Genomic DNA, 15,135 nt, shown 5'->3' on the forward strand with positions numbered 1-15,135 from the left:
AAGTAGCATAGGAATATGAAGTTCATAGCAAGGCCAAAGGTTGTTTTGGTTCCCTACCCTGCACAAGGGCATGTCACCCCCATGGCTCAACTAGCCTTGGCCTTGCATGATCAGGGGTTTGACCCAGTGGTCGTTGTACCTGATTTCATTCATTGTCGTATCGTTTCTTCTCAGACTAAAAGAGAAGATAAGATTATGTTCATGTCGATTCCAAGTGGTTTGGATGAGAATGAACCAGTGAACTTCTTTACAATTGCATTTGCCATGGAGAGTAACATGCCAATTCATCTAGAGCACGCCATCTCCATACTTGACGACCAAGATGGTGGAGTTGCTTGTGTGATTGTTGATTTGGTAGCTTCATGGGCTATCGAAGTTGCAAATCGTTGTGGTGTCCCTGCAGCAGGGTTTTGGCCTGCCATGCTTGCAACTTATCATTTGATCACCTCCATTCCAAACATGATCAGCCTTGGACTTATCGACGAGTTTGGTAAGACTACCTTATCCATCAACTTCATTCTTTTTCTTCTTCTCTCATTCTTGTAGGAGATATATTCATTTCACTTTTTATTGTCAAATTGTTTATTTTGATGCTCTCAAATACAAATGTTACACTAGATATCTTTCCTCATTTTTAAGGGTAGATTACTCACTTTGGGGAGGTCATATAAGAAACTTTGTAGAAAAATGAATCTCACTAAAATTAGACTGGGATTTTGTTAAATAAATTCTTTTTAGGAGTGTGATGGATATTTAGTGATGATAGGATTTTAGAAGGACCTTTATCTCTGGTCTCTTTAAAAACACAATTTTTCTTTATCCATGTCTTTTTCAATCAAATGACTTGAATGATGTTTAAAAGTTATTCATGAATAATACAAATATGATCGAACTCATACCCTAAGGGGAACATAGCATTTATGATACTTGATGAAGGGACATCCATGATCCCCCTATGGTGCATGGATTTATTTTATTTTTTTTCCTTGTAATTTACTTTTTTTAGTAATTTCTAGTCTCCTATTTAAATTGAGTTTCATCAAAATAATAAAGAAGGAAGGTGGGTAACATGCATCTGAACTTAAATTTTAATTTTTTACTGTTATTTTTCTATATTTGTCAACCAAATCTTTCAAATTTATCTTAAATTAATAAAATTTTTAAAACTAGGTCAACTTCTAAGAATGTCATAAAAAGATTTATGGAGAATCTCTCAGTATCTGATATCCACTGCAGCACCTAACTTGTAAAAATATTTCAAATGATATTAAGTCAGACGTAATAATTATTAGTTGGTAGTTAATACAGGTATTTGGATATTTAATTTTCATTTTTATACAAATAAAATAATTTGGTTCTTCATCTAGAATTTCTTATTTTAAGAGAGTAGACTTGGAGATACCATTTTACAAACTAAACTTAATAAATTTATATAGTATCTTCTTAGATATTCTCAACCGGAGAGTATGGTTGACCCCAATGTATAATTAATGATTAACCATTTATATAATTGTTATTTTTTATGAGATTATGAATTCCATGTGGAACACCCATGTGCTTCATGATTTGGTCAAGCAAATGGATCTGCATAATATAACATCTTCAATGATTTGATCATCATTTGATTAAGCAATCATGCATGAAATCTAACATGGGCAATGATTTATATGGTTGAGCATGTATTCATAATTGCCAACTTTGTTTAATATCAAAAGAAGGGTAATACAACAAGACAAGATTGGTTCACCAAAGGCTGAACCAGACCAGCCACATTGGACCAAGAAACCAGGTTCAGTGTTAGTCACATACTGGTTGGACCAATGTAAGAAGTAAACAATCTTAAATTGGAACAATCTTAAATTGTTGATCAAATCAATTGATGGTCTTTTTTTTTTCTTTGGCAGGAATTCCTCAACATCAAGATGAAGAATGCTTTGTACCAGGCCAATCTCTATTGAGTGCTGAAGATCTACCATGGTTAGTTGGAGACTCGGCATCACGGAAATCGAGGTTTACATTTTGGTTGAGGACACTTGAGAGATTGAGAACTCTCCCGTGGCTCCTTGTAAACTCTTTCCGTGAAGGGTATGATGATCAGAATAAAAAATATCATTCCATCAATACTCAAGATCACCCGCATGAGTTCCTCGTTGGACCATTGACAAGGCATTCGGGAAATAAGAACCCTAGCTTTTGGGAAGAAGATAGGAGTTGTTTGGATTGGTTGGATAAACAAAAGCGTGGATCAGTCATCTATGTGTCATTTGGAAGTTGGGTTGGTCCAATTGGAGAAGACAAGGTTAAACAATTCGCATTGGGGCTTGAGGCCACGCGGAGGCCTTTCATTTGGGTTATATCACCTATGTGGCGAAAAGGGTTACCTGCAGGATACTTGGAGAGGGTGGCTAAGAGAGGTTTGTTGGTTTCGTGGGCTCCTCAAAAGGAATTGCTTCGACATGAAGCAGTAGGTTGTTATCTCACACATTGTGGTTGGAATTCTACAATGGAAGCCATAGAATGTGCTAAATGTCTCTTGTGCTATCCAGTCTCTGGAGACCAATTTGTGAATTGTAAATATATTGTGAAAGTGTGGGGGATTGGAGTGGAGATGGAAGGGAATGGATGTAAAGATGTTGAGAATGGTGTGAGGAGAGTGATGGATGAGTTTGAAGAGATGCAACAAAGGGTTTTGGAATTGAAGGAAAGGGTTTTTTGTTCTAAGGGTAGCTTAGGAGCTTCAGCTAATTTGATAGCCTTTGTAGATGAACTCAAGAGTTCATTATATTGACTAGTGCAGTAATTGTTTCCCGTAAATTTTTAATGGAAATCCAAGTTTTGTGTAAGAGAGCATCTGAATGTGCATTTGGAATTTTTAATATGTTTTCATTATTCTCAGTCAGAACGCACACTTACAGATCATCCTTCTCCAATCGAATTCAATCACAAAATATGTAGTAAATATGAAGTATTAACTAATCAAAGGATAAACTGGTCAATTTGAAATATTAAAGGAGAAGAAAATATGTAACCGTTCACTCTTTTGGGCATCAGAAGTGAAACTTGGTAGGGTTATTCAGTTTGTAATGAACGACGTCTTAGTGAAGAGGTCACGACTTCGACGTTCCAAGGGGTATATGTAAAAAGCTCCCGCCCGTTAATGTAAAGCTATCTATTTTAAACAAAATGACAACATCGCGTACAACTGAGGGTGTAAATGTATAACCAGATAGGATGTGAATATGATAATACCACTTCTGACAGATTATTGTTTGTTTGGTAAAAATATCTGGTTAAATTATTTTCTTGGGTTAATTTTTTTAATATAAATTGTTACTTGATGTGTGTGAATATTCTTTGAGAGGATAATGAAGAAATTTAAGAGAATCAAAGACTAAAATAAGAAGAGAAAAATGAAAGTTGCTAAATTCTTAAATTTCAAACTAAACCCTCACAAATATAATGATGCCAATAGGTAGTGGAAAATGGAAAAACACATTTGTACAGTAATGCACTTTAATGCCAAACCCAGTGGCTATGAAAATTAAAAAAATTAAAAGAGTATTGAAAAATTTTTAATCCAAAATTAAAATTTTAAGCACAACCTTTTATTTGTGGTAAAAGTGCATTGTTGTTGACAACACAGATAGAGAGATGTGTATAGAAGATGATTTTTTTATTTATGGAAAACCTGTAATCAATCTGATTGAACCTATCGAGAAATGATAGGATACTAACCGAATCTACCTGAATATAATAGGATTTGGATATGGTAGTGTCATTATCAAAAAATCGAGAATCAGATCGGAATTAATCGCATCGATTATAAACTTTTCTCCGTCAGATTCGACCAGATTCAGTCTATCTGCGATTCCGGTTTGTAACAGGACAGTTGTTTTCAGATTTTGCATATCCCTCTTCCGCGCATTGTCTGATTTTAGGACGTTTTCGCAGAGTTCTTAGGGAAGTTTTTAAGGAACAGGTTCGTGGTTGTTTCTATCTGTTCTCTTCCACTTGCTTTCTTTTGCGCTGGCTTTCTCTATCTCCTCCATTTTAGTATGTTAGAAGCACTTTCTCGTGGAATTCTAAGGTACTTCTATTCGCTGAATCGCATTCCATTTGTATATTTATACCTGAATATCGGATTCAAACACTGTCCGGGTTTTCTTTTTTTGCCACCAATTGAGTTGTTTGTTTACTACTTGCATCGTTGAGTCTTTGGTTGAATTTGGTGCTCCTATCAGTTGTTTGGAGTGTATTAACTTTTTAAGCTCTTCAAATTGGATTTCCCTTATGGGTTTCATTCACTAGCTTGAATTAGGTCTGAGTTTCATTGATTTGGGTTCCTTGGCCTCTGAATCTGTTGGTGGCTTCGGTGTGCATGGAGCTTTGTCGTTGTCATTGTTTTATGTTCAAGTTGGAAGGTCTGGATTTTGTTGAAATTGAGTTTTTTTTTTGATCAATTTATGTTCCTCTCTGGTCAGAGTATAACCTCTCTAGCTTTGTATTTCAAGATACATGGGAAAAATTCCTAATGATGAATATGTGTTTCGAAGTAGGGAGAGAAGTCAATTTTGTGATTTAAGAGTCCTCGTATAATCTTAGACATGTGAGGAATCATATGTGCATATTTACTAAAATACTTTTGAAGGGTTGACTGGTCAAATGGGTTAAGTAACCCTGAAAGAACTTCAAATTTCCGAAATGAGATAATTTCAATGAGTAACACTTTTGCATGCTAGACGTGATTCTTTTTCCCTTTTTCCTTTCACTAAAAGGTCATTTGTATTAGAAGAAGAAAGTGAAAAAAATATGATCATGCTGTAAAATCCAGCTATGTCAAGAAGACGAAAAATCAAACGGGGTTGGCTTTCCCATCTTCGGCAATGCCATCAACAGACAACCACTCACAAAGAGTCTCCCCACCTCCCAGAAAAGGATTATGGAATCCCCTGCTTCTGAGCATCCCTTTCCAACTCTGCTGGGATGGATGCTGGAAAATTCAGTAACAGAGAGGAGGATCTCTCTCTCACAGCAGAGATACCCAGAACATCTACTATTGGATTGGCTTCCTGGAAATGATGTGAGATCTTCTATTTAATTGGGTGAAGGAAGGAGAAAATACTTCAACATCATTGCTTCACAAACCAACAAATAAACTTCTTGTTACAAGCATTACCACCACCTCTACAGCGACATTTCACCCTCGAGCATGCAAGCAGCAATCCCTCTTGCTTTCTGGCCTCTTGTATTAGTGCTTCAGACCATGCTTGGAGGTTGGTTTTGATCCCCAAGAAGGATCTGAAGTAGTTTACCACCATAGCTTTATCATCTAGAAGAAGCCCTCCAGCTCCATCATGTCCTGGATTTGGTAACAAGCTACTACCAATATTAAGTTAAATCCAGCTTTCTGGTGGTATCATCCATAAGATTTCCTAATGACCCTTAGGTCTTATTGTTGAGACCAAAACCCCAATCCTTCATCATCTAGCAAATCCTGTTGAGATAAAGGGTGACCAAATGTACCTTGGGAATAGTTCTCAAATCTTGCTTCACTGCTTTCAGAATAAAATTTTCTGGTTTTACCAGTCCTTTTGATCCATATGCGGTAAGGTAAGTATGCTGCCTTTTAACCATATAGGCCCTAAGGCAGGAATCTTTGTCTTTCTCTTCCACCAAGAGAATAGCTTTGAAAAGTTATTATATGATTGCCGTTTAACTTCAAATCTGTCTGCGAAGTCCTTCCAAAATGCTTTTTGAGTCTTTGTAAATTCACTCTTCCACAAGTAAGTCATCAAGAGTTTCTTCTTCTTTATTACATAGCTCAAATCATGAGGAAGCACATCGCCCCCAGTGACACACGTGCATGTGCACAGCTGACCTTATCATGTGTAACAATATCTTGGTGAAATGCTTTCCAACCAAAAACCATCAGGGATTATCCCCCCTTTTTTTTGTTTAAATTGAAATTAGGTTATTGCTGAAACGGTTTTAAGCTTCCAAAAGATCTAAGCGTGCTCAGATAAGACCTAACCAATGTGTGAACTGTGGATGGCCTAGGTGCGTTCCTAAGTGGCCCATCACAATTTGGGCTCTAAATAATGATTAAAAATTGGCATTTATCAGTTGTATTTGGTTGAAATCCCTCATCTTCATTTTAGACCATTAATTTGATTTCACTGAGATTTGAATTCTTAAGAAGTTGAAAGGTCATACAGTTGTCCTAAAATTTTTTATTACACCCTGTCCTGACTTCTCCAAACACCTTTAAAGTGCATGGTACGCCTTCAACTGTGAGCTGAGAAACAAAGTTTGTTCTGTTTTCATGACTTGTGCTGGAGTCCAGCTCAATTCTTGTTTTCTAATGCTCCTGTAAGTCTTCCTTTAGTTCTTTTTATTAACTTTTGTTCCTTTCTAGTTCCTACTATATCAGTTCCTTTGTTGGCAACAAGGTTTAGATATGACCTCTACCTGTCACAGATTTATTCTTATTAAGTGTTATCTGTAACATTATGATTTTGTGTTAGTCTAGGCTGAACACTCTTGTTTGATTGGACGCTCTGAATAGGTTTTCTTTTATCCTATGTTTTTCATTCTTTCTTAGTGGTATATTGCGTAAGGTTTTGTTTTAGTTTTGTATTTGTCCTCTTTATGGAATGAATAGCATGATTTTGAAATACATAGCCATTAAAGTGTAGTTAACACTTGACATCATTATTGGATTGGATTTTCTTTGTGTTATTTATCAGCATTTTGTGATGGCAGCATCCTGGTGCTGTAACTTTCATGCCTTGTTATTGTCTATGTACTGCTTTACCAAACAAAAGAGACTATTAATTCACTATGTTTGCTGCTTATGATTTTGTTCGTGCATCTTAATAGAAGATTTAGTGATTGTAAACATGTCACTTGTCTGGTGATATTTAATCACATGATCTGTCTGTTCTTGAGGCATTTTTTTTTTTTTTTTTTATTTTTTTTTTTTTAAGCATTAGAAAGGATTTTTGGTATTTGTATGTGTATTAATGTAAGACCTCAGTGTTTTAAATATTGTATTTTCACTTGTGAAAAGGTGCTGTAACTTTTCATGCCTTGTGATTGTCTATGTACTAATTTACCAAACAAAAGGGACTATTAATTCACTACATTTGCTGCTTATAATTTTGTTTGTGCATCTTAATAGAAGATTTAGTGATTGTAAACATGTCACTCGTCTGGTGATTTTTAATCATATTGATCTCTGTCTGTTCTTGAGGCCTTTCTGATTTCTTTTTTTTTTTGAATTTTTTTAAAACATTAGAAAGGGTATTTTTGGTATTTTCATGTATTAATGTAAGACCTGAGTGTTTAAATATTGTATTTTGATGATATTTGAATATATTCATTTCCATTTAAAAAAGGGGTCTATTATCTTTTTTCATCATTGAAGGTTTCAGCTCTTCGTTGATTAATGAACATTATGGACCAACTTAAATTGCAGAGATAAGAAGAGCCGCAGTGCTGGAGCTACCTCAAGAGATCATCATTAACATACTTTCAAGAATGCCTACCAAGTCTTTAATACGTTTCAGGTGCATTTGCAAACCCTGGGCACAAGTATTAGGTACAAGTTGTTTGGAATTGCTCTTTCAAGATGACCTGCCAGGACTCTGTTATGTTGCAGGTCTGTTTGCAAACATTGGCGCAAACTTATTACCGATCCTGGCTTCATTGAAATACACTTGAATCAATCAGCTAGGAACAAATCCAGTGTCATCATCACCATGGATAAACTTGACTTGTACTCTGTAAACTATAATAAGCATGATGATAATGAGGACATAGTAAAGCTTGGTAACCCATTCCTTCAATTTGATTATTCCATGTTTACTGTTGTGGGTTCTTGCAATGGATTTTTTTAATTGATCTAATAAAATCGCCTTCATCTCTAAGTGTGACATTTTTATGGAATCCATCTACTAGAGAGTACATTAGGTTACCAGACTTACCAGTCGAGTTCAAGGGACGTGATTTTAGCAGTTGGGCATTAGTTCATCATCCAAGAAAAAAAGATTATAAGGTTGTCAGAATCGTCCAGTATGATGTGGACAATGATCTTAGGAACTATCTTCACCGAGTGGAAGTTTGGGTATATATTATGGGTACAAGTTCATGGAGAAGAATTGGAGATTCCCCTTGGGATCTTGATAATGGGAGAAGGCCAGCACAGCTCGTGGAAGGAGCTCTTCACTGGATGGGAACTCCTCGGGATCTAAGTCCGCAAATGATAATTTCGTTTGATGTTGAGGAGTTCCGAGTGGTTGAATTGCCCAACAACTTGGGAGATGCTGGCTGGGAATCTGAGTTTTGATTGGGAGTATTGGAAGGGTTGCTGTCTTTATTTCACTATGTCTATGCTGAGTATCTTGATGTATGGGTAATGAAGAATTATGGTAGCAATGAGTCTTGGACAAAAATGTTTGCTGTCACCCAACAACCAATACTGCAGTACTATTTCATAGTTTCATCACCGTAAGAATGCAGGACAAATGGTGAAATTCTACTGTTAGAGAGTGTGGACGATGAACCTAGAAAGCAACTATTTTATGATCCTGAAAAACAAAGTTTTAGGGAGCTTAGAGTTTTCAATGAATTTGATTGGTTTGTCATTGGTTCCTTTATCAGGAGTCTTGTTCCAATTGAAGCTGAATATCCGTTTGAAGGAAGCTTTTGAAGAGAGAGAAATATGATATATAGGTAAACTTTGAATCTCTGTGGTTTCTCTATAATTTGTTTATGATTTCTTTTTCTGCTTCTTTCTTTTACTGCTTTACAATATGACAGTTTTGCTTTCACTGTTTCATTATAAATTTATAATTCAGCTCATGCCTGGAACGATAGTATGTACTTGTAACTTGTTAATGCATATGTGGATTCTGGTTTTCTACTTCAGTATGGCATTTTGATGTGTTAATGTTTTGGCTTACTGAAATCTAATATAACGATCACTTTACATTGGCTATTTTTTCATAAATGAATTATGCATCTGTTGAACTTAATCTTGATGGGATCCAGCATGACCCTCATTTCTTTTGTTTTTTTATGTTCTTGAAAAGAGCATGGCACGATTGAGGGAACAAGGACATAGTAGACTTGTATGGTAAAGGTAACTTAGTTCCTATCCCATGCATTAGAGAGTAGGTGTGTTTGATGGAGAAAAGGGTTGGGATAGTTAAATGTGTGGGAACTTGTGAAGTGGGGCAAGGAGGGAAGGAAAATAAGGGAAAAGTGAAAATATGGGGTCCAAAATCAAAAGGTAAATTTGTATTTTCTTTTCCACAGAGTTCAACCATTTTGGGTGGGACTTTTCAAGGCATGGGGTAGAAAAAGTCATTGACACCTCAACAGACAAGCTTCTTAATTTAAAGAAGCTTGTCTCCTCACCCTCTGACCCCCACGTACAAAAACATTCTCATCCTTTGACATTTTATGGAAAAAGCTACGCTTTTCCCACCCCTTTTTGTCCACCCTATGTTTGTTCCATCGAACAAACAGTCTCTTATAGTTGTATAGTTTTGTAGGTGAAGGCATAGAGCATCTTCCTTGGATTGCATTAGTGTTTGTTATGAGGTTTAAGATTATTTCTAGTTTCTTTTTCTTTGCATCTTTGATCATGTCTCTTTTCTTTAGCTTTTACAATAGTTTCACCCTTCTCCTTTTCTAAGTTGAATTTATTGTTCTGAAACAACTCTTATTTATGCCTAAATGATTTGGCAGCATTTTATGTTTTCCCTATCAAAAACAAGTTTTATTTGAATTAATAAAATATACGGTGGCTAGATTGCCCTTGAATTTATTCTGCAGTGGCAATAAAAGGCAGTCGCCTGCACCAAAACCACAAAACTTACTGGGTTGAGGGAGAGAAGAGAGGAACCACTCTGTAAGAATGAAGAAATATTGTTAATTATTGAAAGATTGTTCTGTTGAAGCTGAGGAGACATTGTTCATAACTTTAGTAGAGTAATTCAAATGATAACTAATAAGGTTGCCCACCGCTTCCAGTAAATGATCAAATCCATCTCTCAACTGTTTATAGTTTTTTGTTAGTTCATCTAATTGTCCATCATCATTATTCCAAATTGACCAACCAGTAGCATATGGAACCGTTTTCATGAGTGACATCCCTAAATTATTCATGCCAAAACTACACCGAAACAAAAAGAGAAAAACGAAAGCTGAAGGTGAGGGTTCTATTTCCATTGAGCTTCAAATTGACAGCCTCTTTCACAGGAGAGTTTGGATACCATATATCTTAAGAAATTTGCTGTACTAGTGTTCCCCTAGTGGCCTGAATGTCCTATTCTATGAGTAGAAGTTCCTCTTGGACATCCGTGCCCAGGAGATGCATCTCCCAAAATGAATTCTTGAGAAACTAGCCGTTTCTAATTGACAGGTCTCCACCAAAACCAGAATACACTGCTCCCAGGAAGACATCGTCCTGTGCTGTTCGACTTTGTTTTCTTCTGCCAGCCAAAAACCAATGTTTGAAATATGCCCAAGAAGCAAAACTGAGCACTCAAACTTACAGGATACACTATATTTATGATAAGAAAGGACTAGAAAAGAGGTTTTTCTCATGGAAAGTGCTGAGAGGCAACCGCCTTGTGGTCTAGCATTTGTTTAACTGTTATGTATTACGATCACAGTGTCTGAAGTAATACACTACCTACACAAAGATACCTGTGTCACAAGCTAATGTACTTCATTCAATGTTGAACATTTATGACCTTTGATGGGGCTTTATTTTGAGGTTTGCTAAGTTGATGCTTATGATTGAACAGAAATGAACATGTGAAAGTGTTTCCCATCTAAATACTCAATGACTGACAAAATTATTAAGATCAATGACCTGAAACTGAAAGTAGATCTTTGTTCATAACCGTGAGTCTTTGAATATGATGTCAACGGTACATTAAGATTAATTCTAGTTATGTACTGTTGAAAAAGTGGTTCTTTGCTTTGTTCAAGTGTGCTTTCTCACTACTTTTAGTTGAAAGTACCTTGAACTTTGCAGAAGGATACAAGATTTTGAATAAATTTGATGGCTGATGTCTTCTTTTCTCACTTCACCAGTTCACCTCCCCCTTCTTGTAATGAGTTAGATGTCTCATATGGATTTCCCATTTTGCAAGTTTCCAGATAGCAATATAATAATCAAAGGCAAGAGCTGACTGCCTGTTGTGTAGCCCCTGCATCAGCACCAGGGTCAATGAGAGGTCTGGACAGGGGCATCAACATATGCAGGTTTTTTGTATTTCACAAGGGTAGGATAGTAATTTCATATAATGCTAGTGTGCTACATCAAGACATAGGGCCACACCCACCAGGTAGAGTTCTTTTTCCCAATAAGTATGTTAAAAAATCCAAAAAGATAAGGATCTTTTATTGTTTGTTAGTGTAATTACCTCCCAACTCCAAGGCCTTTGAGAGTTGAAGGAAGTGTGATACTGAGAATATAGCCAAGTTGTTGGGTCAGCATATTCTGTTGATTTTGATTTGATTTGAAGATCCTTTTTGAGTCCTTCCTACATGCTAGTACTCTTTGGTTCAACTAGCCTAATTATGTAAGTTCTGCTCAACTTAAGCTATACGGCTAGAATAATCTATTTCTTATGTTTCAGTTTTGAGAGTCTTAAGTCAATTTCTATCTGCCCAGTTTAAAATAGGACTTCTTATGTAAGGTTATAAAACAGCAGCCCCCACCCAGCAGATTAGATTAGAGATTAGACTTGAATAAATGAAAATAAACTTCTTTTTGAGCACTTTGTGTGTATTTACTTCAGTTTTGTCAGTTAGTTTGAAAATCCAAGCATTAGGAATTCTGACTTTGTCGATTAATTTGAAGATCAAAACCTTAGGATGGTTATAGGTGAAATCAAGCCTACACAGCTGCGAGTCTGGCTGTGACTGGTCGAAGATCAGAGTAGTTTTACCTTCATTCTCCATCTAAGTATTCCATCCTCAAGGCTCCGTCCAGGTATCAGAAAACCTACACTACATTGCTCTTCTCCTATCACCCTTTTTTATTTTTCTTGACATTTGGTTTCTTCTTCCTTTAATAAACATTCCCTAAATGGTCCTGTTTTGTTAGAAGACAGCTTTTTATAAAAAAGCTCCTTTTTATTTAAATGTTGGAAGACACATTAGGCGTGGAATTGATTAAGATCCTTTGGATATAGATTTACTCCAAATGTTTCAAAAATGTTTAAAATATACTTAAACAGTATCTAATATGTAAATAATTAAACTAGGAAAACAAAAGTTCCTATAGTCGACCGAGCTTGCATGCTCATCAATGCTATGAAAAAAAAATACAAATAAAAAATGTGAGTGAGAAAAAGTAATTAAATGATGAAAAATCCCAGAAAACTTTAGCACGCTTTGGAATGTTTTAATCTTGGCAGCTTCATTTGTTTTTTTTTTTTTTTTTTTTTTTTTTTGGGTTAACCAGGAAGAAAAAAACACTTTATTTGTTTTTTAATATTTGAACTTCTCACCTACAATATTCCTGAAAACAACACAAGACCTCTCAAGTCTATAGATGAGAAGGTATTGTATTATAATGTTTTTGTTCTATTTTCAAGTATTTGAAATATTAAAAGTTCAAATTTCAAAGACTTCATCAACAAAATGAGTGCAAAGAACCTAACTCATTAATGCCACCAGATAGGTGCAAACCCAGGACCTTCCCTGTGGGAGGTTGGGCCTTTGACCGCTTTACTAACCCACCATTGACAATTACCTGATATACTTTTGTTTGTGACTTCATTGATAATGGTGTTTGGAACTCTACAAGGTCATTCTCATTTTGCTGGTAAAGGTTTTTGATGTTTTAATTTTCAAATTTTCAAACACTTGGAAATAGAGTAGGAATGTTAATATACAAGTGCCCCTTTCATCTCTCTCTATGGATAGGAGCTTCTTTACAAAAAAGGTAGCTCAGCCATTGGCTAATAATGTCATTATCGCCAAGTCTATCACGTGGGAGTTACTGCGAGCTACTAAAATGGCCCTCCCTTGATTATTTTTAAAGTTTCAATATTTCTATTATTTTTCTTTTGATTTTCTCTTTCTATGTATGAAATACATTATTAGTGCCCCTTCCAATAATCCTTAAATTGTCTCACCTTTAGAATTTCAACCATCAATTTTATTAGATCTAATCATAACCATTGATTTTTTTTTCCACTTAATTTATGAAAATTGACTTTATTTTTTATATTTAGTTAATAAACTTCAAACATATCTTTTCTTCTACATTCTTTTTTTCAGGATTTTTTAAAGTTTTAAATGATAACAAAAACCTAATCATAGGATTTTAGTCCATATGCTTGTTTCAATATATTTCTTATAATTTACCTATGATTGCATTATATATATTCTAGTCCTCCTATTAATTTATTTAATTTTTTAATGTAGGCTTTATTATGTTTGAATATAATAAAAGTATTTAGAGGTAGAACTCATAGGGGGTTTCACATGGGCCCAAACAATATGTGTGACGAAAATGCGTCAGTGTTCGTTGAGAACTTTAGATTAAAGCTTATAAAAAATTAAAAATCTAGTAACATGGTTTATAGGTCAATGAAAAGATATCCCCTTTGGGAGTGAGAAAGTTACTAGTGTGATTGCAAATGGTAATTCAATTGTTTTTCAGGCATGACCCTGGTGGTTCAGGCCCAACAACTCTGAATCCAACGGTCATGCCCAGATATTAATAAATATAAAATTGGGAAAATTATGTGATTAGCTGCTTTTAGGTTTTTCCTTACAAAAATAGTCACTGGTATTTCACTTTACAAAATTAGTCAAAACTAACTTTGCATTTACAAAACTAGCCAAAATATTGATTTTTCACCTCTTTAGACATTTATTACCCCTAAAACTAATCACATTGAGCTAAAAAATCACTATTTTGTTCAAAGGGAAAAATCATTATTTTCATACCCTTTGGACATTTTCACCCCTTTATCGGTATGGTCAATTTTAGGGGTAAAAATATCCTAAGAGATGAAAAAAACACTATTCTGGCTAGTTTTGTAAATGCAAATTCAGTTTTAGTTAGTTTTGTAAAGTGAAACATTGAGTGGTTATTTTTGTAAGGGGAAACCTAAATGCAGCTAATCACGTAATTTTTCCTATAAAATTCAAATTGAAAATGTGAGCAGAAAAAGTAATTTGAACGTTGGAAATTTTCAGGAAATTAAACACGCAAGCATGTGATTTTTAACTGTTCATCTACTTTTTGCTTTGCAGTAGTTTATTCGTTCTTTAGTTGCAAAATTGAGTGGGAAAAACTTGACAGATTTTCAAATAACATTATCAATGAAGCCAAAAATAAAAGTAAGATAATAACTTACCTAGGGTATACTTTTTTTTTTTTAGCAACTTGCCTAGGGTATACCAACAGAGTTCGGATCTGGGACCCTGTCGGGCCAACGGCTTACCACCACAAAAGACAGGGGGCCAGGGATGGTGATGGGAGAGTTTTTTTTTTTTCTTAATATTTTTTAGATAGAAATTACCATTTTTGGTGGTGAAAAAAATCGTCGGAGAGCAGTCGGGGCGATGATCCGGATTCTATACCAACAACCCTTAACCTCAGAGGTCGTAACTCGTAACAATTGGCCTGACAAACCTTTTTCTAGAGAAGGCCAGCCAGTCCCGTCTCTCTGAACACTTTGTTGATTTTTCTTTCCTGAATTTAACGTTTTTCTTCCATTAAAAACAAAACAAATCACTTTCCGTGACAGGAAATAAATCAAGATGTATATTGCCAGCTATTCGAATCTTCTACTGCTTTTTGGATTGCTTTGCAATGATTCATTCTCAGCAACTTTATTTCTTCTTTAATATCTGATTCCAAAGGCCACTCAATCAACAAGTCCACTCAACTCAAGTCAAGCTCAAGCCTACTCGTCTTCTTTCGGTCTTGATAAGACCACTCAAGTCAAGCCTACCTTGTCTTCTTTCGTATTTTCTAAAAATGGGGCCCATGGCTCCTCGGAAACCCTCGCGAGACTCCCGAGTCCCGAGTCCCGAGTCCCTCCCATGTGCTCTGCAATGCATCGTCCTGAGCCGTGGGCCCCGCCCCGCGCC

The 15,135-nt window shown here is 35.6% G+C and overlaps 1 protein-coding gene and 1 pseudogene across 2 annotated transcripts; both read left to right on the forward strand.

Moving 5' to 3' along the window:
* Positions 1–2,905, forward strand: LOC149005910 (UDP-Glycosyltransferase superfamily protein). The gene is made up of 2 exons (XM_089168824.1): positions 1–490; positions 1,905–2,905. The coding sequence occupies exons 1-2, from the start codon at positions 16–18 to the stop codon at positions 2,786–2,788; spliced, it is 1,359 nt and encodes a 452-aa protein (XP_089024950.1). The 5' UTR covers positions 1–15; the 3' UTR covers positions 2,789–2,905.
* Positions 2,906–5,209: 2,304 nt separating this feature from the next.
* On the forward strand, positions 5,210–9,048 carry LOC149005911 (F-box protein CPR1-like; annotated as a pseudogene). The gene is made up of 3 exons (XR_016169962.1): positions 5,210–5,273; positions 7,478–7,568; positions 7,661–9,048. The product of XR_016169962.1 is annotated as an F-box protein CPR1-like (transcript).
* Positions 9,049–15,135: the final 6,087 nt, after the last annotated feature.

Source organism: Hakea prostrata, chromosome 9, assembly GCF_041222555.1.
Source record: "Hakea prostrata isolate BN-2017 chromosome 9, UWA_Hpros_2, whole genome shotgun sequence".
Lineage (NCBI taxonomy): Eukaryota > Viridiplantae > Streptophyta > Magnoliopsida > Proteales > Proteaceae > Hakea > Hakea prostrata.

What these genes read in the sequence shown, in the direction of transcription:
- LOC149005910 (XM_089168824.1), top strand. Translation starts at nt 16, where the DNA reads ATGAAGTTCATAGCAAGGCCAAAGGTTGTTTTGGTTCCCTACCCTGCA. An exon ending in TGGACTTATCGACGAGTTTG is followed by an intron (nt 491 to 1,904) that starts GTAAGACTACCT and finishes TTTCTTTGGCAG; the next exon opens with GAATTCCTCAACATCAAGAT.